This window comes from Simochromis diagramma, unplaced genomic scaffold (genome assembly GCF_900408965.1).
Source record: "Simochromis diagramma unplaced genomic scaffold, fSimDia1.1 OVJJ01000343.1, whole genome shotgun sequence".
Classification (NCBI taxonomy): domain Eukaryota; kingdom Metazoa; phylum Chordata; class Actinopteri; order Cichliformes; family Cichlidae; genus Simochromis; species Simochromis diagramma.
The window spans coordinates 4316729-4334114 of NW_024386831.1; the positions used below are offsets into that span (position 1 = coordinate 4316729).

Below are 17386 nucleotides of genomic sequence, written 5' to 3' on the forward strand. Positions count from 1 at the left end.
TTGAAAAACAATTGTAATAAACTCTATTCTTACTTTTAATTGCCCAGTAAAAACTGTCCTGTTTGGTGCCCCAGAGACAGCAATAAAAAGGCGCTTTTATGGTCTTTCTTAGTGACCAGTTCTGAAGAAAAGTAGAAGAGAAAAGAAACAAAAAAATCACCTTCAAACAAGCAAAGTCATTTTTCTTATCTCCTCCTTGACATCTTTCTCTATGCGTCAGAGTAAAGACGGCTCATTTTTTAAGATAGATAGAAAGAAACACTGGAAACTATGAGAGCTTGTGAACATGGGTGTAGTTCTCTCACAGCCACAAAGCCTGTGAGAGGATGGTTATGGGAGAGGGCTGACAAAAGGGGGAGGAAAATTAGGCTCGCCAGCATTCTTCTCATTTAAAGCTGTAACTACACAAAAAAAAAGCACTCTTGCAGTCAGGGTTGGGTCTGCTGCTTACAAGGAGAGGCACTCTTGTATTCATGGTGGTGCAGTGATAACCTGAACATTTTTTTTCTTCTTCTCATCCCTTTTCCCCTCGCTTTGCACACAAGGACAGCTCATGTCTTTCTTATAGACATGGAGAGCTTTGTGCATTTAAGGATTTTCCTTTTTCTGCTGGTCTCCGTTGCTCAGGTTTTGATTGTTTCATCTCAGACCAGCGGTAAGTGAACCCCATCAGCTGCTTATGTTAACACCTATTGTTGTTGGTGATAATGTGTGAAGGTGGCTAACCTTCAGATACTGGCTTGGACTTTTTGTGCAGGCATGAGAAAACTTTGAAGTACAAATTAGGCTTGGTTGTATAGACTTATGTTGATTATTAATATTGCAGAAATGTAATTAAGTGTTATTTTGATTTAGGAGAAGCTATTTTAGATAGACGGGGTTTTTGCTGGTTTGTTGAATTCTCCTTGCACATGACAACTTAATTTGCCCCACTGACTTGTTCTGGTGTGGATGAGAAATGTTTCCAGCCCACTGAAGAGTCTGTGTCAGGCTTAAAGATGATTAATACGAAAAGAGAATCTTGTGGATTATTTGCTAATGGCAAAAAAAGAAGCTCTGCATGTCAGAAAACAGTTCAGTGGAAATCTGTCAGTGATTGCGAGTGATGTCACCCTGAGGCAGTGAAAATGTGCAGAGCAGGGAAACGAGGAACTTTGTGGTATTACATTACTCCTGCACGACTCTACCACTTTGGAAGATTCATTAAGTGTCACCACAACCCCCACCCCTGCCCCCCACCCCCTTACATTGTACATCTGTGAAAAGAATTTCAGCTCGCGCCTTTGAGGGAACACATGCTACATGTTAATTCAGGGCAGATGTGAGGAGCAGAGATGCTGCTGGAGTCACTGAGACTGTGGGGCCGCTGATGTCTCCAGCTGGCAAAGCTGCGACCTGGAACACCTGAGAGTTCTTGTTTTACTTGAACCACGCTTCCAGCTTGTTTTTTTCCTCACCGGAGTGTTTGATGTCTTGTGTCGTCACAGGGACTGACTTGTTCTCCTCGTGATGTCATGGGGCACACTGAGCACTGGACTGCTGTTAGAGAGTGCAATTAAAAAGAAAAGCTATTTTCCTTTATATAATTAACCAAAATGAGTTGTTTTTGCTCTTTGGGTTCAGTTTCACGTAAAGCTGTGGTGTGATAGTTGGACACTGGATAGAGTGCCACCCTGTGGTGAAAGCAGCATGTGTACACTTCATCTGCACCAAAGAAATTTAACACAAAATGTAATGCTGACATTTGATGATCAGTGTATTTAAATACACAAAGAGATCCAGCTGTGCACATCTGCACGTTTCTGCCGTTTTGTTCTCTATAGCTCCTAGAAGCTATGTTTTAAGCATCTCACTACTCTAGCTGGTTAAATCTCACTTTCCATATTTGTTCATATTCAGCAGTACTCGATCTTGCATGCTTTTTTTTCCCATGGAACATAGGTGGGGGGAGATGGTTGCATTTCAACCAAATAAAAACTTTGGAAAGTCCGTGGTTTTTGTTGACTAAGGGAAAATGTGGTTCAAGGCCCTGTGGAACAATATACTTGTGTCTTAATGAGGGGGGGGCTTTAAAGAGACAGTGACCAACTCTGCTTGTATGGGTTTTGCTTGAGAGTTATTACATTTCATGTTTTTAACAACTGTCTGCAGCAAGACCAAAAACTATTTCAGTTTTCCTCTACTGTCTGGAATGACTCATGTCAGAACTCCTGAAGCACACTTAGTGTTGCAGTGAGATCACTCATTGGGCTAAAATATATCCTTGTGCCAGATTAAATGCATGATTAAAAGGTCAGTCTTTAATTAGGTGTTTTTTTCCCACCAGGTGACTGTATATACAATTTTAATGTAGCCACTGTGAAACAATTGGTTCTTGTCTTGAAGTGTTGAGCTGAGCAATTTGGCCATCGCCATCTTGGGGTTTTGAAACCGGATGTAGCAAATGAGCATTGGGAACTAAGAAACACTTATACAGTAGCAGCTTGGAAAACAAATGGTCAGCCCTAAAGCATTTGCTAAAGCATTAGCTTTATTGTCATTTTGAGCCCAAATAAGAAAGCAATTTAGTAAATAAACAGCATGTTGTATTTAAAGAAACTTGGAACTAACAACAGAGACTGTAAACTCATTAGGAAAGTGGTTACTGAGGTCATAAATCGGTAATTTGCCTGTAGATTTCTTCATAATCTGACATTTTGCAATCAGAGGAGCCCCCTGCAGGCCATTAGAAAGAATTCTAAAGAATCTTCAAAAAGCAAATCATCCAATCCAAATGTTTACAAAGTCAAATTAGAATATTTCCATATTCCATTTAGTTACAGGGAACTACTTTTATAGGGAAACTGCAACTTAAAAACATAGCTTGGCAGATGGTCGATGAAACTGTTGTCATACTCTCAGAAATCTTTTGTTAGCCAACATTTTGCTTTTGTTGAGAAGAAAAAAAAGATAGGACACTGAGGTTACTGAAAATCAAACACAATGCTTTGAAGACAAAAAAAAAACATGTTCAAAACAAATGTTGAACGTTTTAGTTGATACAGCTCTAGATTAGAGACATGTGCCTGCACATGTGTGGAAAGTTTTCTGCATAAGAACATGGTTTGGAAAATGAGATCAAGGAGCAGACTTTTAGCTCACACTTGGAAATGGTGACGCCAGCACAGAACACCAGGATAAAAGAAAATATATAGTGCAGGCCTCAAAGAAAAACTACAACTTGTGCTGGAAGAAGCAGATTTTTTCAGTAATATTTGGAGGAAAGTTTAAGGATGTGAACACGGAAAAAAATAGCAATAAAATACTGATTCCAATAACAAGAAACAGCAGTCTGTGCCCAGAGTTTTAGCCAAGGACAGAAATCATGCATTTTCTGTGTGTGTCTGTGTTCATGTGTGTGTGAGACCACTCCTTCCAGACACTGACGGAGCTGTAAAACGTCTTCAAAGATGGCACTTTGCACCTTACATCAAAGAAACTCAACACCCAGTCCTCATGACACCGCTGGCTTACTTTGAGTGTATTCGCAGTTACATTTGTCTCATCATCACCAGCTTTTTCATTTCCATCACAGCCAAAATCTTAAAGCGTCTCCAAGCACATTTTTTCCTCTGTTTGAGAGAAACCATTAGCACAAAGCAAAAATCTGGTACTCCAGATCAGCAGACCAGCATGAGGTCACCCTGCCTCCTAAATTGGTTCCAGTTGTTGTTGCCACATCAGTGACATCGCAACAAATGGGCTGTTTTCTACTAAAGCTGAAACGTCCAAACATGTGAATTCAACCAGGTCCACAGACGGCTTTGATTAGAAACACATGCTGCATTTTTGAGCTATGACTTGATTACACGCCTTCTTCTACCAGAGTTAAAGGCAAGACAAGGGAAGGGGGGAGGGGGGTCAGCCTTACCAGGTTGTACATTGTCTTATATTGTTTCAGTTACACGTTTGAGGAGGTGTTATGTCGACCGATGTGAAATGTCAGACTGTAAACCCGGGGTGTGTTGGTGGTAGAGACAGTGGAGCTGATTAGGAGTTTTCATGCAGGGATGCACCATGGGAACTACTTATAAACCAGAGTATTGCAGTCAGAAAATGGAGGATTGGGGGAAAGGATGACTTCCAGATGTTAAAAAAGTCTCTTTGGCACTACTTGGAATATATAAAAAAGTCTTATTTGGAAGGGGAGGAAGTTAAACAGCCAATATAAAACAGTGTGTCAGTGTGACTTTAGGTAAACTGTGAGCCAGTAAGTTTTACATCTGTCAACGTTAAAGACACCCTAAACAGTCTGAGGGGGACAGCCCATCTCCCCTGTCTTTACAGGTTCAAGTTAAAGTAGCTATTTGTTCCAAGGCCGTGCAATTATGGCTCCTCCTAACAGGTTTCCTGCCGCTTGATTGTCACTTGCTCGCCCATCTGTCCTGTGATCCTCTCAGTTTGTCTATGTAGGAGGAGGATGAGAGGACAGACGGTAAACACAGAACAGGCTCGTTTCCCCAAATGCTACAATTGTCCTAATTTAATTATAATTGACACTGAGCCCTACGGTAGTCAGAGGAAGAGCTTGGCCACTAATTCACAAGTTGGGTGTCACAGTTGAATAAATAAAGCTAATTTTAATTCATGTTTATACTGTGTTAAATATAGTTGCAAAGCACTACAAAGTGTAAAGCTTTAAAATTAAAGGTGCACTGTGACTATATCAGCGTTACGCTGAAGGATTATGTATATAGAGCATGAAAATCCAAGCACATTTCACATGATCCACTATCTACTCCTTTTCATTCCTTTCTGTTATATACACTTACATAGCCTGAGTGTCAAATAATGAGGTCAGCATTATTTGATCCAAAAGCCTAAACTCTTGGATGCTTCAACATCAGCAGTTATTTCTACTGTCTGAATGTTGTCATACATAGTCCTGTTTGAGCCTTCTGACTGGAAGGGTCAGCTAGTCAGAAGAGCTGGGTCATTGAGAGGGTGACCTTATAGACACAGGAGTCTAAATGGCTGCTTTCATGAGGTGGCTGAACTGAGTTGGTTCCCAATGATTTAGCTGAGTGTTATTTTAAACTATGAATCATGCTAAGTTATTTTTGTGAAGTCAAAGAATAAAAATATGGAGCTGGAAGTATAATAAGTTCCCCATCCATCCAATTTCTTGCTGCTTATCTGGGTTTGAGGGCAGCAGTCTATGCAGAGAGGCCTACACCTCCCTCTCCCTAGGCACTGATGTGTTCCCAAGCCAGCCAAGAGATGTGATCTCTCCAGCATGTATTGGGTCTGCCCCAGGGCCTCCTCTTGGTAGGACGTGCTAGAAATACCTGTCCTAGGAGTCATTTGAGAGACATCCTAGTCCAGGGGTGTCCAACTCCAGGCCTCAAGGGCCAGTGTCCTGCAGGTTTTTGACACACCTGAATCAAATGATTAGTTCATTACCAGGCCTCTGGAGAACTTCAAGACATGTTGAGGAGGTAATTTAGCCATTTAAATCAGCTGTGTTGGATTAAGGACACATCTAAAACCTGCAGGACACCGGCCTTTGAGGCCTGGAGTTGGACACCTCTGTCCTAATCAGACACCCAAGCCACCTCGCTTGGCTCCTTTTGATCTGAAAGAGAGCAGCTCTTTCTTGCTGCTTGTACCTGTGATCTCATTCTTCCGGACACTACCCAAATCTCATAACTACAGGTGAGGTTAAGAGATCGACCGGTAAATGCAGAGCTTTGGTTTCACACTCAGCTCTCTCTTCACCGCAGCAGATTGGTGCAGCATCATAAGGAAACGGAAACTTTTCAATTTTAGATTTCTATTTTAACAATTTAACACAATTAAACACAAATCTGGAGATGTGAAGTTTGTAAGAAGACACGATAATAGTAGTCTAAAGATTGATTTTCATTTTGGAAAATCGAGGCTCCATCCTTTCAGTATGTGTCAAAAAATGTTTCATGTTCTGTCCAATCATTCTCAGTCTCTCCGTCTCGTGAGCTCCCCAGCTCCACGTCACTTCAGTACTAAACTGCAGGAGCAGGCCTTTAATTGGTCATGAAAGTAAAGATTATAAGCTTTCAGGCAAACATTATCTTTCTCGACAATTAAAAAGTAATATAGTCCATCACAAAATGCCAGGAAAACAAACATGGCCTTCATGATAATGCTTTTGAGCAGTTAGCCATTGCTGGTGCGTAGCCTGTTCAGCGAGTGTTGATACAGCTGGTTGTAGTTTTTCCTGCAGATCAGGGGGACTTTTACCCTCTGGAGCTTATCCTCTGCAGGTTGGCAGGGCTCAGTGTAATGTAGCACTCCCTCTGTACATGTTCTCTGTCTCTCCTCTGGTGACTGTTTAAAAGCTGCTGTAGTAGCTTTCAGGAGATGTTACAGCCCATCTGGAAACCTTTCTTTGTGCTTCGGTCCAGGTAATGATTCTGTAAAATCACACCACAGTTGCCGTGGAGGGAATCAGTTGATTGTCATAACGGGAAATGCAAAAAGATCTTAACACATGCAATTTCAACTTCTCCTACAGTTTTAAATGAAACCTTTTAAAGTCAAAATTACCTCAAGTCTTCAAAAAAATGTGATTTTAAGGCTGACGGAAAGCTTTTAGAACTGAAGAAGCTGTTTGGATGAGAGCTGAAGTGACTTCAAGGACTTACAAAAGACATCTGGTTGCAGTAAACTCAACCACTTAAGTCTACCATGACCTGGATGACTATGAACTTACAGAAACAAATTCTAAAGTCCTACCATGACTTGTTTGAATGCCACAAAATGGTGACAGCCGGCCATAATTGCAGGTTGCGGCCCGACCCAAATTCTAAGCTGAGGCCTGACTGTGTATATATTACGACTGAAGAGGGTGACTGAATGGTGCTACATGGGTTACAGGGGTTAGCAGTGTGGCCTAAGACATGCTGTTAACAACTCGTTGGACAGCTGACTTCACAGTGAAATGCCTCCTATATGAGCAGTGCTTTGAGGTACTTTTCTGTCCAGGTGGTCATAAAACTGCAGCAGCTGCAAATACTGCAGATTACTGCGTTTCACTGAAAACAATCATATTAAATTGTACGTTACACAAATAATTAAAAAAATTGTTATGGAAGCTTTTTCTGAACGCCTTGATTCAGTCAGATTACATAATTTGGAGTTAGTTTTATGGCAAATAAATGAAACTACAAATTCAGAACTGATTTCAGCAGTTACAGTAGAGAATGAAGCCTTAAACCTATCAGAAAAGGTACCAAGGTCATTAGGATCATTTTCTCATTGGCAGCTAATCTCACTTCGGGAGTTGACCTCCTGTTGGCCATTAGAATGCAGGCATTTCCACACTGGATTCACTTTTTCAGATCTGGCAGTCATGTGACACAAAAAGCTTTCACACGTTGCACTGGCCCAGTGAAATTCTGATACACAGGAAACAATTTCTTCAAATTACTGCTGCTCATGGTGGTCCTACAAGCTGCTGAATCACTGGGTACACTTAGTTTTCCACAGGATTGCAGGGACTCCTGTGGAAAACTTCTTTTTCACATATTTTTGTACAGAACATTTTTTATTTAAGTTAGTTTCAAAGACAAAAGTACTGCTATAAGAACTCGTCAGCAGTATCATATTATTAAGTTTTCTTGGTGTTGACCAGCAAGAGTGCTAATAAGCATGCAAGGATTTCAGAATTAGACTGTTAGCAGCTGGAAAATGTCCACCATCTCAGACTTTTACGAATCGATTACAATCTTTCTGGTGTTTTGTCAGGCCGAGTGGATTTTAGCACTTTAATGTGAGGGCTAAACTGAGCTCCTCTTCTACTGGATTTTGATTTGAATGTTAAGAGTTCCAGCACACACAGGGTTTGTATTTTCTAATCATCCCATCCAGATCCCATCAGAGGGTATGGTTTTTATTGAAGTGTCGTCTATGATTAAAGTCATAGTCCATGCATCTGCTGAGCAGATGCATGGACTATCTGGGAGCAGCAGTAGAAACCAAGAAGACTTGCTAAGTGTTGGCTGCAGAAAAAAGTAAGACTGATTGGACTAATAAAATTCTGCCTATTTAAGACTTTCTTTGTTTCGCGACATTTCTTCTTTGGGCTATTATGTGAAGAGCTCACAGCAGGTCCAGAGGGGTAGTGAGGATTTTTTTTTTTTTTTTTGGTAAAAAAAGAAGGGAGCATTCTGTTAACACAATGTGAAGTCTGTGCCGGCCACTGGCCATAATGTCCAGCCAGTGTTCCCAAACAGACGCGTCTCACATCGAGCCAGACCAGTGAGATGTGGAAATGTCTGCTTGTTGTCGGTGACTCATCGCCACCATTTAACCTCGATGGTTTTAGCAAATGGGTGAAATGCTTTTGCAGAGAAGTTGCCAAAAGAGACAAAGTTAATGAGAATGAATTAAAGTGGTGAAGCCAATGTTAAATATTGGAAAAAAAAAAAATCTTTGCTGTATTCTTAGTGTCAGCCAGGAGCCTTTACGCATCAACCGTCTTTATTGCTTCACCATTCAGCTGTTTACAGCACATTGAGGAAAGTTAGTATATTTCATCCAGAAGAACAACAAACTCACATGCTGGCGTGGTAATTTACTCTGTGCTAGCTTTGAAATTATGTCCATATGAATAACATTAAAACTGCCATTTTGCATTTTTGTAACGCTTCAAATTAAAAAGAAAAGCAACGCAAACACAAAGGCTGGTGTGGGATAACCGGGTAATTCACGTGTTAGATATTTTCCGCTCAGGTTTCACTTGATCAGCCGTATGAGATTCAAACAAACAAAGGTTTACACAGCTTGAAGTCTGCTGTGCATCATGCCACTCTCTATTTACTTTGGCTACATAAGAGCACTAAGTGGAGGCTTTGAGCCTTTTTTGAGTTTTATTCAGTTGCATGCTCTTTCTTGTTTCTGAGCTTTTTTTTTTTTTTTTTTTTTTTTTTTCCTGGTGTGGCACAGTGTTTAAAGAGAAGGGAGGGGTAAGCTTTAAATACAGAATCTTTTCATTGTAATTTTATATCTACAGTACTAGGAGAGGGGCATTGAGGGGGGGGAAGAAAAGTCCTGGCACAGCTGCGGATCAGAGAGGAAGGAACACAGAGTAGAGGAGGAGGAGTCAGGGACAGGGGATAAGAAAGGGAGTCTGAAAAGAGAGCGAGAGAAAAGAAAGAGGTGAGAATGTGAAAGGCAGAAGAGGTGAGAATGAGGGGAACCCCGGAGGATTGTTTGGGACATGTGATCAACAGCAGATACCTCCATGTGTATGTCGCAACAGACTCCAGTTTAAGAGTTAGGATAAAGGAATTTCCTCTAGAAAAGTGGTTGTTGTTGTTAATTGTGATTAACGATCTGAAGACAAGACAGATTGAGACAGATGAGATTACTGCAAATATGTTCTTTTTCATAACGGAACTGAAAAATTGGTCAGCTGGTGATTTGTTCCACATCTGTAAAGCAAAACACTTCATTGTAATTTTATCTGGAGGGAGACCGCCTTCGAGATTTCTGCGACTCACAGCTGTCTATGACATATTGGATAAAGTATGCATCTGTTACTGATAGAAGGGAGGGCTTTAAGCAAACAAACTGCAGCAGAACTGCCAAGAAGTGATTCGCTGCTAGTGAAAAACGTTTTTCATTGGTTGATGCAGTTTTTGGTGTTTTGCCATAATGTCACAAGGACCTGGGTGGGAATATTCCCTTCATACTTCTGTCATTAGAGAAAATGGGTCACTGTGAAGTGTATCTCAGAGCATTTGCTTCCGAGTAGATTGAACAATCATCTTTTTGTCAGTCAAGATCTTCAAAAACAGGAGAACATTATTTCATGTGCTTCGTCCTTTAAAAATTAGTAGGGTAATGCTGCTCATATACAGTTTTTCTTATCTAAGACTCTTTTGGCAAGACACGTGCATGCCAGAAGTGAACCCAAGGGGTTATTAGCAAGTATTAGAGGTTCTGATTGGTTGAGAGGTTTGGATTCATTCTCAGTAACTGCACAGTTTAATATAGTTTAATCAAACATGTTTTAAATGTATGTAAAATCAGCTTTAGCTTGGGTTACTTGTTTAACCTTCAACTACACAACTATACCCTCTTCATTGAGCAGATTTGATAATGCAAATTATGCATTGTGCAACTATGCACATTTAATTCAATCAAAAAGCAAATAATAAAAATCGGCCTTGAATGAGACTTTAACATTAGCCACAGTTAAACTGGTGTTTTGTACCCATGGGATGGCCGCTGAGCAAAAGGAGCCAGCACCACAATGTGACCAAAACATCACAGAAAATGAACAGATGTGGCAAAATCACAAGTAAAAGTGAAGGAGTACAAAGAAGGAGCATGTGCATATTACGGGATGCCACAAGGGTCAAGCTCAGCCACAGTCCTGCCTCTTTAGCTGATCTCAGTGATAGCTGATGGATAAACAGATTTACGGACATTCAACACGTTAAAAATATGAAAGAAAACCAAAATGTGTTTTCCAGACCAGTATTAAAATAATAAGTAGAATAAAACAGAATAACACTTAATAACTTAAAAATCATATAGTAACAAAAACACATACATGAACTGATAAAGTGCAGATGAAAACTATGGCACTGAGTCCACTCAGCCTTGTTGTACGGGCGTTGAGGCTACGCAGGTTCATGGTCGGAGTGGGAGGGGCCTCTCATGATGTCCAGTAGCCTGATAATGTGTCCGTCAATATAAATGCCCTCTGAAGATTTTCACCATTCTTTACAGCACCTTCTTGTCAGCTTCAGAGACAACCCATGTTGTCAAGAAGCTCTGCAGATTTTCATGCTGTGTTTGTCTTAGTATCATCTGTTGTCACAGATTTCTGCTCAGATCTGTCTATAGTTTCTCTTTTCCAGTACTGAAAGTTACCAGGGCTGTGAAAGCGTCAATGCCTTGCACACCAATTGCTGTCTACCTAGAAGGTTCACATGAATGGAGAAGACAGAACTTTGGAGATTCAAAAACATATTTTAAGATGTTTAAAGGGAAAAAATAAGATTAGTCAATATACAGAAATCAATGGCTAAATTTAAAAAGGAGCTTCTGCCATCAAAGTGTATAAAAGGCTTCATAGAAACTCAGTGCGGATTTCAGTTATCCTTCCAAGAATGCTTTGATTTACCTGTTGTTGAATAATTACAGTTATTCATTTATTTGCATAACCAAACCCAGACAGTCTGGCTCCAGCAATTTCATAGATACAACCTTCTGGAGACAGAACCATGTGGCCAGTCCTGCCTTGACCTTATCACCCCTTTTTGTCTGTGCCTCCAAAAATGCAAACTGCAGTAACTTCAAGGGCTTCATTTGGCAATAAAGAGAAAGTGATAAATTCTGTGTGTCGCCCCTGGGCTTTCAACTTGAGTGATGTCACAACAGGAAGGCGGCCTTGTGCTGACTCCCGTCTCCCTGTGCTCGCTTATCTGTCCGATCCTAACAGCGGTCCAGAAAATTACCGTTTCTCTCTCCAGCAACAGATATGGTTTGTACCTGCAAGGAGCCGATCACTGGAAACAAACTCTGTGATTTCAATAACAGATGACTCGAGGAAGTACTTGGAGTACAGCTGAAATAGCTCACATGAATGAAGTCATGGTTTCCATTTCGGAGATAATGCTGAAATAATGTTGGATCAATTTTATCTCAAAATGTTTTGGGGAGGTTTTTGGCCTAAATGTGGGCTCAGACAGTGTTTTCCTTACAGATACAGATCTCTGCTTCCAAAAACCCCCACAAAAACATCTTCCATAACAATGACTGTTTGTCTGATTCTTAGGGCTGGAAACCATTAGTAAAAGTGCATTTCTGTTCATACAATAACGTCACATTACTTTACTTTAAAACAAGGTTCCTCCAGCAATGTTTTGAATAGATGATGACTGCACTGAAAGCCTTTAGAAAATGCTGCGGCTTTTAAATTTGCTAACATAATCGCTTCCATGTATTTATCTAAAAGTCCTCAAACTTTCATTTTAAAGTGAAAAGGGATTGTGAGGAAAGTCACTAAATGGCCTGGAATTTGTGTTGAAAATAAAACTAAGCAGGACAAAAAAAAACAGGAGCGTGGCAGAAAGTTCATAAAGATACTGTGTCCTTTGATAGGGATAAGGGTAAAGAAAGGGAGATTGGAGAGCTTGAGGGGGGATATGAGAAAACACAGGCTAATGCGAAGGGAAAAGTGGGATTTAAAATGGAGCCTCCGGCAGCTGCGGGGTTTGAGGAGAGGATGCAGCGTCCTTAAACTGCTGTAGCGCAGAGGTCAAACAAAATGTGGACGCAATAAATCTCTCTTGCCTTCGGGCTTGCTGCTTCTCGCAAATGCAGAATCCCTTGTAAAAAGAGAGAGGAAAAAAAGAAAAGCCTCAAAGCTCTTCCCCACCTGAAGAATGATAGTGGCTGGACATGTGCGTTCCATCTTTTAGCATTTACAAGTCAACATGTGAATTATTGGAAGTGTTTCAAGATGAGATGCCCTTGAAATGTTGCACATATACCAGCAGCTTTGTGCAAAACACTGTTGCTGTTTTCTGACTTTTATGCATGTGATCAGCTTAACTATGTGCTGCCCACATTCATCCGTGTTCTTGCATTTTGAAAACGATGCAAAGACGAGGGAGAGAGAGGAGACAGGCATGTTATGCGAGCACCGCAGTCTGCACATGAAAATGCAAACAGATGGGTGAAAATGATGTGAGCTGAGGACAGCGTATTTAAAATTTCACAGCGTGGATTTTAAAAACTGAACTGTTGTTTAACCCCTACAGTGGTGTCTAACCATGCAGATTGTTCTAGATGAAGTTTTTTATTGGTATCATCTTAATAACAGAGAAATAAACATCAAGAAATCTATAAAAAAAGTCAACAGCATCATGTTTTTCTCTGGACTTCTTACCTCTATAATAGACTGTAGGTAAAAGATGGTGACATCAGACCAGGTCACATGGTTTGTGACCTACTGCTTTAAAGCAGTTTTGGTTGTGGTTGTGTTGTTGGGTTTTCTCGGGGGGTTAGAGGTGTCAGCTAATTTTACTTAATTTACTTAGCAAGGTGCATCTGCCGATGCACCTGGGTAGGTGTATAAACACAGACGTCCTAATTAGTGCTAACAAATAATTAAAAAACATTCAGACAGACTTCTCGGATGGTCATATTATCCATAGTATTTCTGGCTAATATGACAGCATAAACATGAATGAGAATCTTGAACAAGCCGAGTTGATGCAGGTCAGATAGTGACTGACCACCTGTGTCTGCATACACCTCTCAATCAAAGCAGCCACACATTTTATCATGCAAAATTTTAAGCCTTAATATGATTTACATGAGGTTATTAAAGTTAATTTCTTCTTTAAAGTTGTACATTTAAAGAAGAGAGTCTGGATATCAACTCCTTTTTGGATGCAGCCTGGAGTGGTCATTTTGGGAACAGCAGCAGAGTTTGCCATTTGGAGTCACTCTAGATGTCTGAAGTTCAAGTTGTTGACACTAGCCCATTTCAAATGCAGCAGTAGTTGAATATTTGACCATGAAAACCGATCTTGACAGTGTGTCATGCGAGAAAAGATAGTTTCCTCTTTGCCCTACACAGACCTGCTGGTTTCATCTGGCAGTGCTTTTGGTCTATTTAGTTGATAACAATATCACAAAACCAAAACCTCAGTAATTCTCACAGATAACAAATGGCTAAGTGACTCTGCCAGACATCAGACCGTAATGGTTAAACAGTCCAGTCATTTGCTTTTCAGTTAAAGGTATATAGAAAGAAAAGTGCCTCTATTACAGTCATAATATAATCCACATTGAAAGAGCGCTGGGGTATGCTACCAATTTATCAGAGTTGGCAAGTACAGCATTCATCCATCAAGGAGGAGGACGAGGCTAAATCATCCAGAAAAAGGCTCACCCAGCACTCTCTGCTTCATTAAATCCTTTTAATCTGAGGTTTATTAGACAAGTTGCTTGTAAATAAATTGCTCTGGCAGCTGAACCAAACCTTGTAGTGGAACTAAAGAATGGAAGAAGAGCATTAAGAAAACAAGCCAGATACAAATGCTGCACCGTTTCATTTGAGTTACAGCTACAGTATCTTGTAGTTGTCCAAATTCCAGAGTGCACTTTGGTAGCATTTGGTTTGCACAAACACAAAGGCCTCAAACACTAGCTTTCTTTGTATTCACGTGTTTTAATCAGACATCGTGAACAAACTCTGCTGGAAAGAAATTTCCTCTCAGTCATTTTGAGTATACAATCCAGAGTTTATTCCAGCACATCTGGCTGTATGTTCAGTTGATGTAAAACACCAGGGTGCTCTGACCCCTTGTATAAGTTAACTGCCTGCTCTGGTAAACTGGAATGTTTGACATCATCCTTTTTCTTTTGCAGCTTACCTGCTCTTATGAGGACAAACCACAACTATTTATTTATATTAACACATTTGAAAAATCTGGTGAAAAAAACAACTGTGTTTGTAGCAGTCAGATAATAGTTCCATATACACTCGATTGTAATTTCGGTGAGGACCACTTTAGTCAAAAGTCGATTCTTATTCCATATGACAATGTGTGCCTTGGACTTCTGCGTATGCTGGAAGCCCAAGGCATACATTCCTGACTTCCATGTACAAACATGAAGCAACAGTAAGACTCGCCACGACAGAAAAGGAAAAAAAAAACTATCACTGACAAAGAAAAGGGTTACCATGCAGACCTGTGAAGTATTTGCACTTAAATGATCGTGATCAGCAACGATGAGTGTGAGCACCTCTGTAAAAGCAGAAGTTTTGGCATTTTGCTGATCTGGAGGATTCGCGCGTGTGTTAATATAATTCCACAATCTGTCCAAGGATGAAAAGGAGTAGCTGGGTTAGTGGTGGGTTGCAAAATGGCTTGCAGAGGCAACTGCAACAGAGGGCAGACTAAAGCAACTGAAATGCTGGGTCCTATGTGAAATTTGAGAAATAAGTTTTATCATCTAAGACATCAGTTCATGTGGGCTGGCAGTGTGATCAGCTTTTATCAGCTAATGTACCATGGCCGACCTAAACTAACATTAGGTACAGTTCGTTTTTATGCAGTGTGTTATAATTAGCATCAAGAATAAATGCCTCAATGTTTTACATATTTGATCATAAGTCCATTATTGTCCATAATAACTATTCTGTAATATTTTAAGTACATCCACAGGTGTTTGTGTATTTTCTTTAGCTTGATCAGTGAGCAGCTGGAAGCATCCTGAGAGGACATGAAAACCACATGTTTGACAGGGTGCAAGGATTAAGTGGAAGATTTAATTTAAATCAAACAGCTACACCTGGCAAGGTCAAGAGTCACTTCAAGACTTTGTTGTGCATTTTCACATCCTAATAGCAAGAACGGCCTGTCGGAATGCATCCAGTAAATCTGTCCCCATTCTTATTTTTTGCTTTATCTTTAAATTACAGTCGGTATTTCACAGCAGAAGTCAATGCAGGCAGTTTCAGAGTCGTCAGTCAGTGAGATTTAAGACTTGGAACATTAAGAATGATCACACGGTTTGATGGATTAAACATTGATGCTTGTATTCCCGAGTGTGTTGGAATAAATTTGTCTAAATGATAGGTTACGTACTGCACAATGTTGCCATGTGCAATCAGACATCTGCAACATATTTTGATGCAGAAAAGCAAAAATAAACAAAAGAACCTATGTGGTCACGGAGTAAACTGAACATAATCATACTTAGAGCCACAGTATAAAACAAAGACAGACCAGAACACTAATGCTCATTAAGAAATGCAATCTGTTTGGAGTCAGTGTGAGGACACTGCATTGCACTGTTTTTCAAAAGAAGTTAAGAATTCTTCTGATAAGGAGCCAGAAAAAGATTGCCCTTCAGTTGACCTTTGACACTGACCTCAGCAAGATGCCTCAGACTGTGCTGCTGAATCTAAGTCTAAAAACTTCACTGTTTAGCAACTTTCATTTTATCATTCTCAACAGCTTGAAGTCCTGTAATTATAAAGAATTCTCACTCTTGAGCATGATTTCTGTTGTACAGCATAATTATCTCATTATGATAATGTGCCACAAAGACACACGACCAGTTTGATAGAAGCGACCCCTGCAGCAAACTTAATTAAAACTGAGAAAATGCCACAATGTAAACTCAGTAAATTGCAGATTCAAATTTCCAGCTCTGCCATGGATATGTAACATAAGATGGAGATGAATCCAGTCCAAGGCAACAGAAGCACAAGACATAAAGACAAGGAGTGGGTGATGTGTACTTCAGCAGGACCACAATCGTCCACTGACTGAACACAGGAAGGGAACAGCTCATAGCTGCGGTTGCCTCTTTAAAAGGAAGAGCCAGTGGAGACGGGGGCCTGTTGATGGAAAAGCCTAGACATGCAATCATTTTAACTTTCCTGGCCCGAGCTTCCTACCCCTCCCTCGAGATTCAGAGCTTTGTTTGTGAAAGCCGAGGTGAAGAGCATGTTCAGACTAGAGTGTTTCTTCAGCTTTCAAGCCCTGTCAGCATCATACGGTAAATCGTGCACACTGCTGAATATTAAACAGACAGGATGCCTTTTTCTGATGTGTTAAAATGCTAGAGGAAATAAAAGAAGGTAGATTGAGGTATAATCACAGGGTGTCGAATCACGTTGCAGCAAAGCACTGTTGACACGAGAGCCAAAACATTGGGTGTCCTTTTTTTACCTATTATGACTCCAGCTCTGGGCTGGGATGGCAAATACCTCAGTCGGTGTTTGTGGAACAGCAACTTTAATGGACAACTTTATCAGTGGACAAGTCGCAGGCTGACCTAAAGGCCATATACAGCGGGGAGATTTATGTTTGGCCTCGACACTCTGGGCTTTTAGAGCAAGAAAGCACAGCTGCAGCAGAGCCACCCCTCAGCAGCTGTAACTCATCTGCATCTGGATGAGAATTCATAGTTACAGTCCTCATGGTATAAACCATGTCAGCTACGGCAAGTTACTCTGACTGAAAAGAAGGGCTTGTTCAGAACAAAATGTATGATTTTTATAAACGTAACATCAACTGGAAACTATCTTTTAGAAATTAGATGATGCTGTGACTGTCAGTTTAGGCCATGTACTCATTATTGTTTTTCTAAAAGAGATCAAGGATCCACTTTTAAATGACTCATCATTTCCATAAGTTCATTTTCTAACCCCTCCATTTCTGGCTGCCATAGCTTCTCCCCAAACGCAGTGTGTTATGAGTGCTTCCATATTAGCCAAGGAAAATCCATAAACTATCCCCTTTTTTTTTCGTTACTCACATCTGCCAAGTACATCACAAAGTAGCTTTCCCAGGTTTTCTCCTGGTGGTTGGTGCGCGTCATGACT

General features: G+C 40.5%; 1 protein-coding gene across 1 annotated transcript in view; it reads left to right on the forward strand.

Moving 5' to 3' along the window:
- Positions 1–395: 395 nt before the first annotated feature.
- The window catches only part of col5a2a (collagen, type V, alpha 2a), a 40816-nt gene continuing 23825 nt past the window's right edge, over positions 396–17386 (forward strand). Inside the window, exon 1 of the mRNA XM_040027576.1 lies at positions 396–655. Within this exon, the coding sequence (XP_039883510.1) occupies positions 571–655 (85 nt within the window). The 5' untranslated portion in view covers positions 396–570. The remainder of the gene's footprint in view (positions 656–17386) is intronic.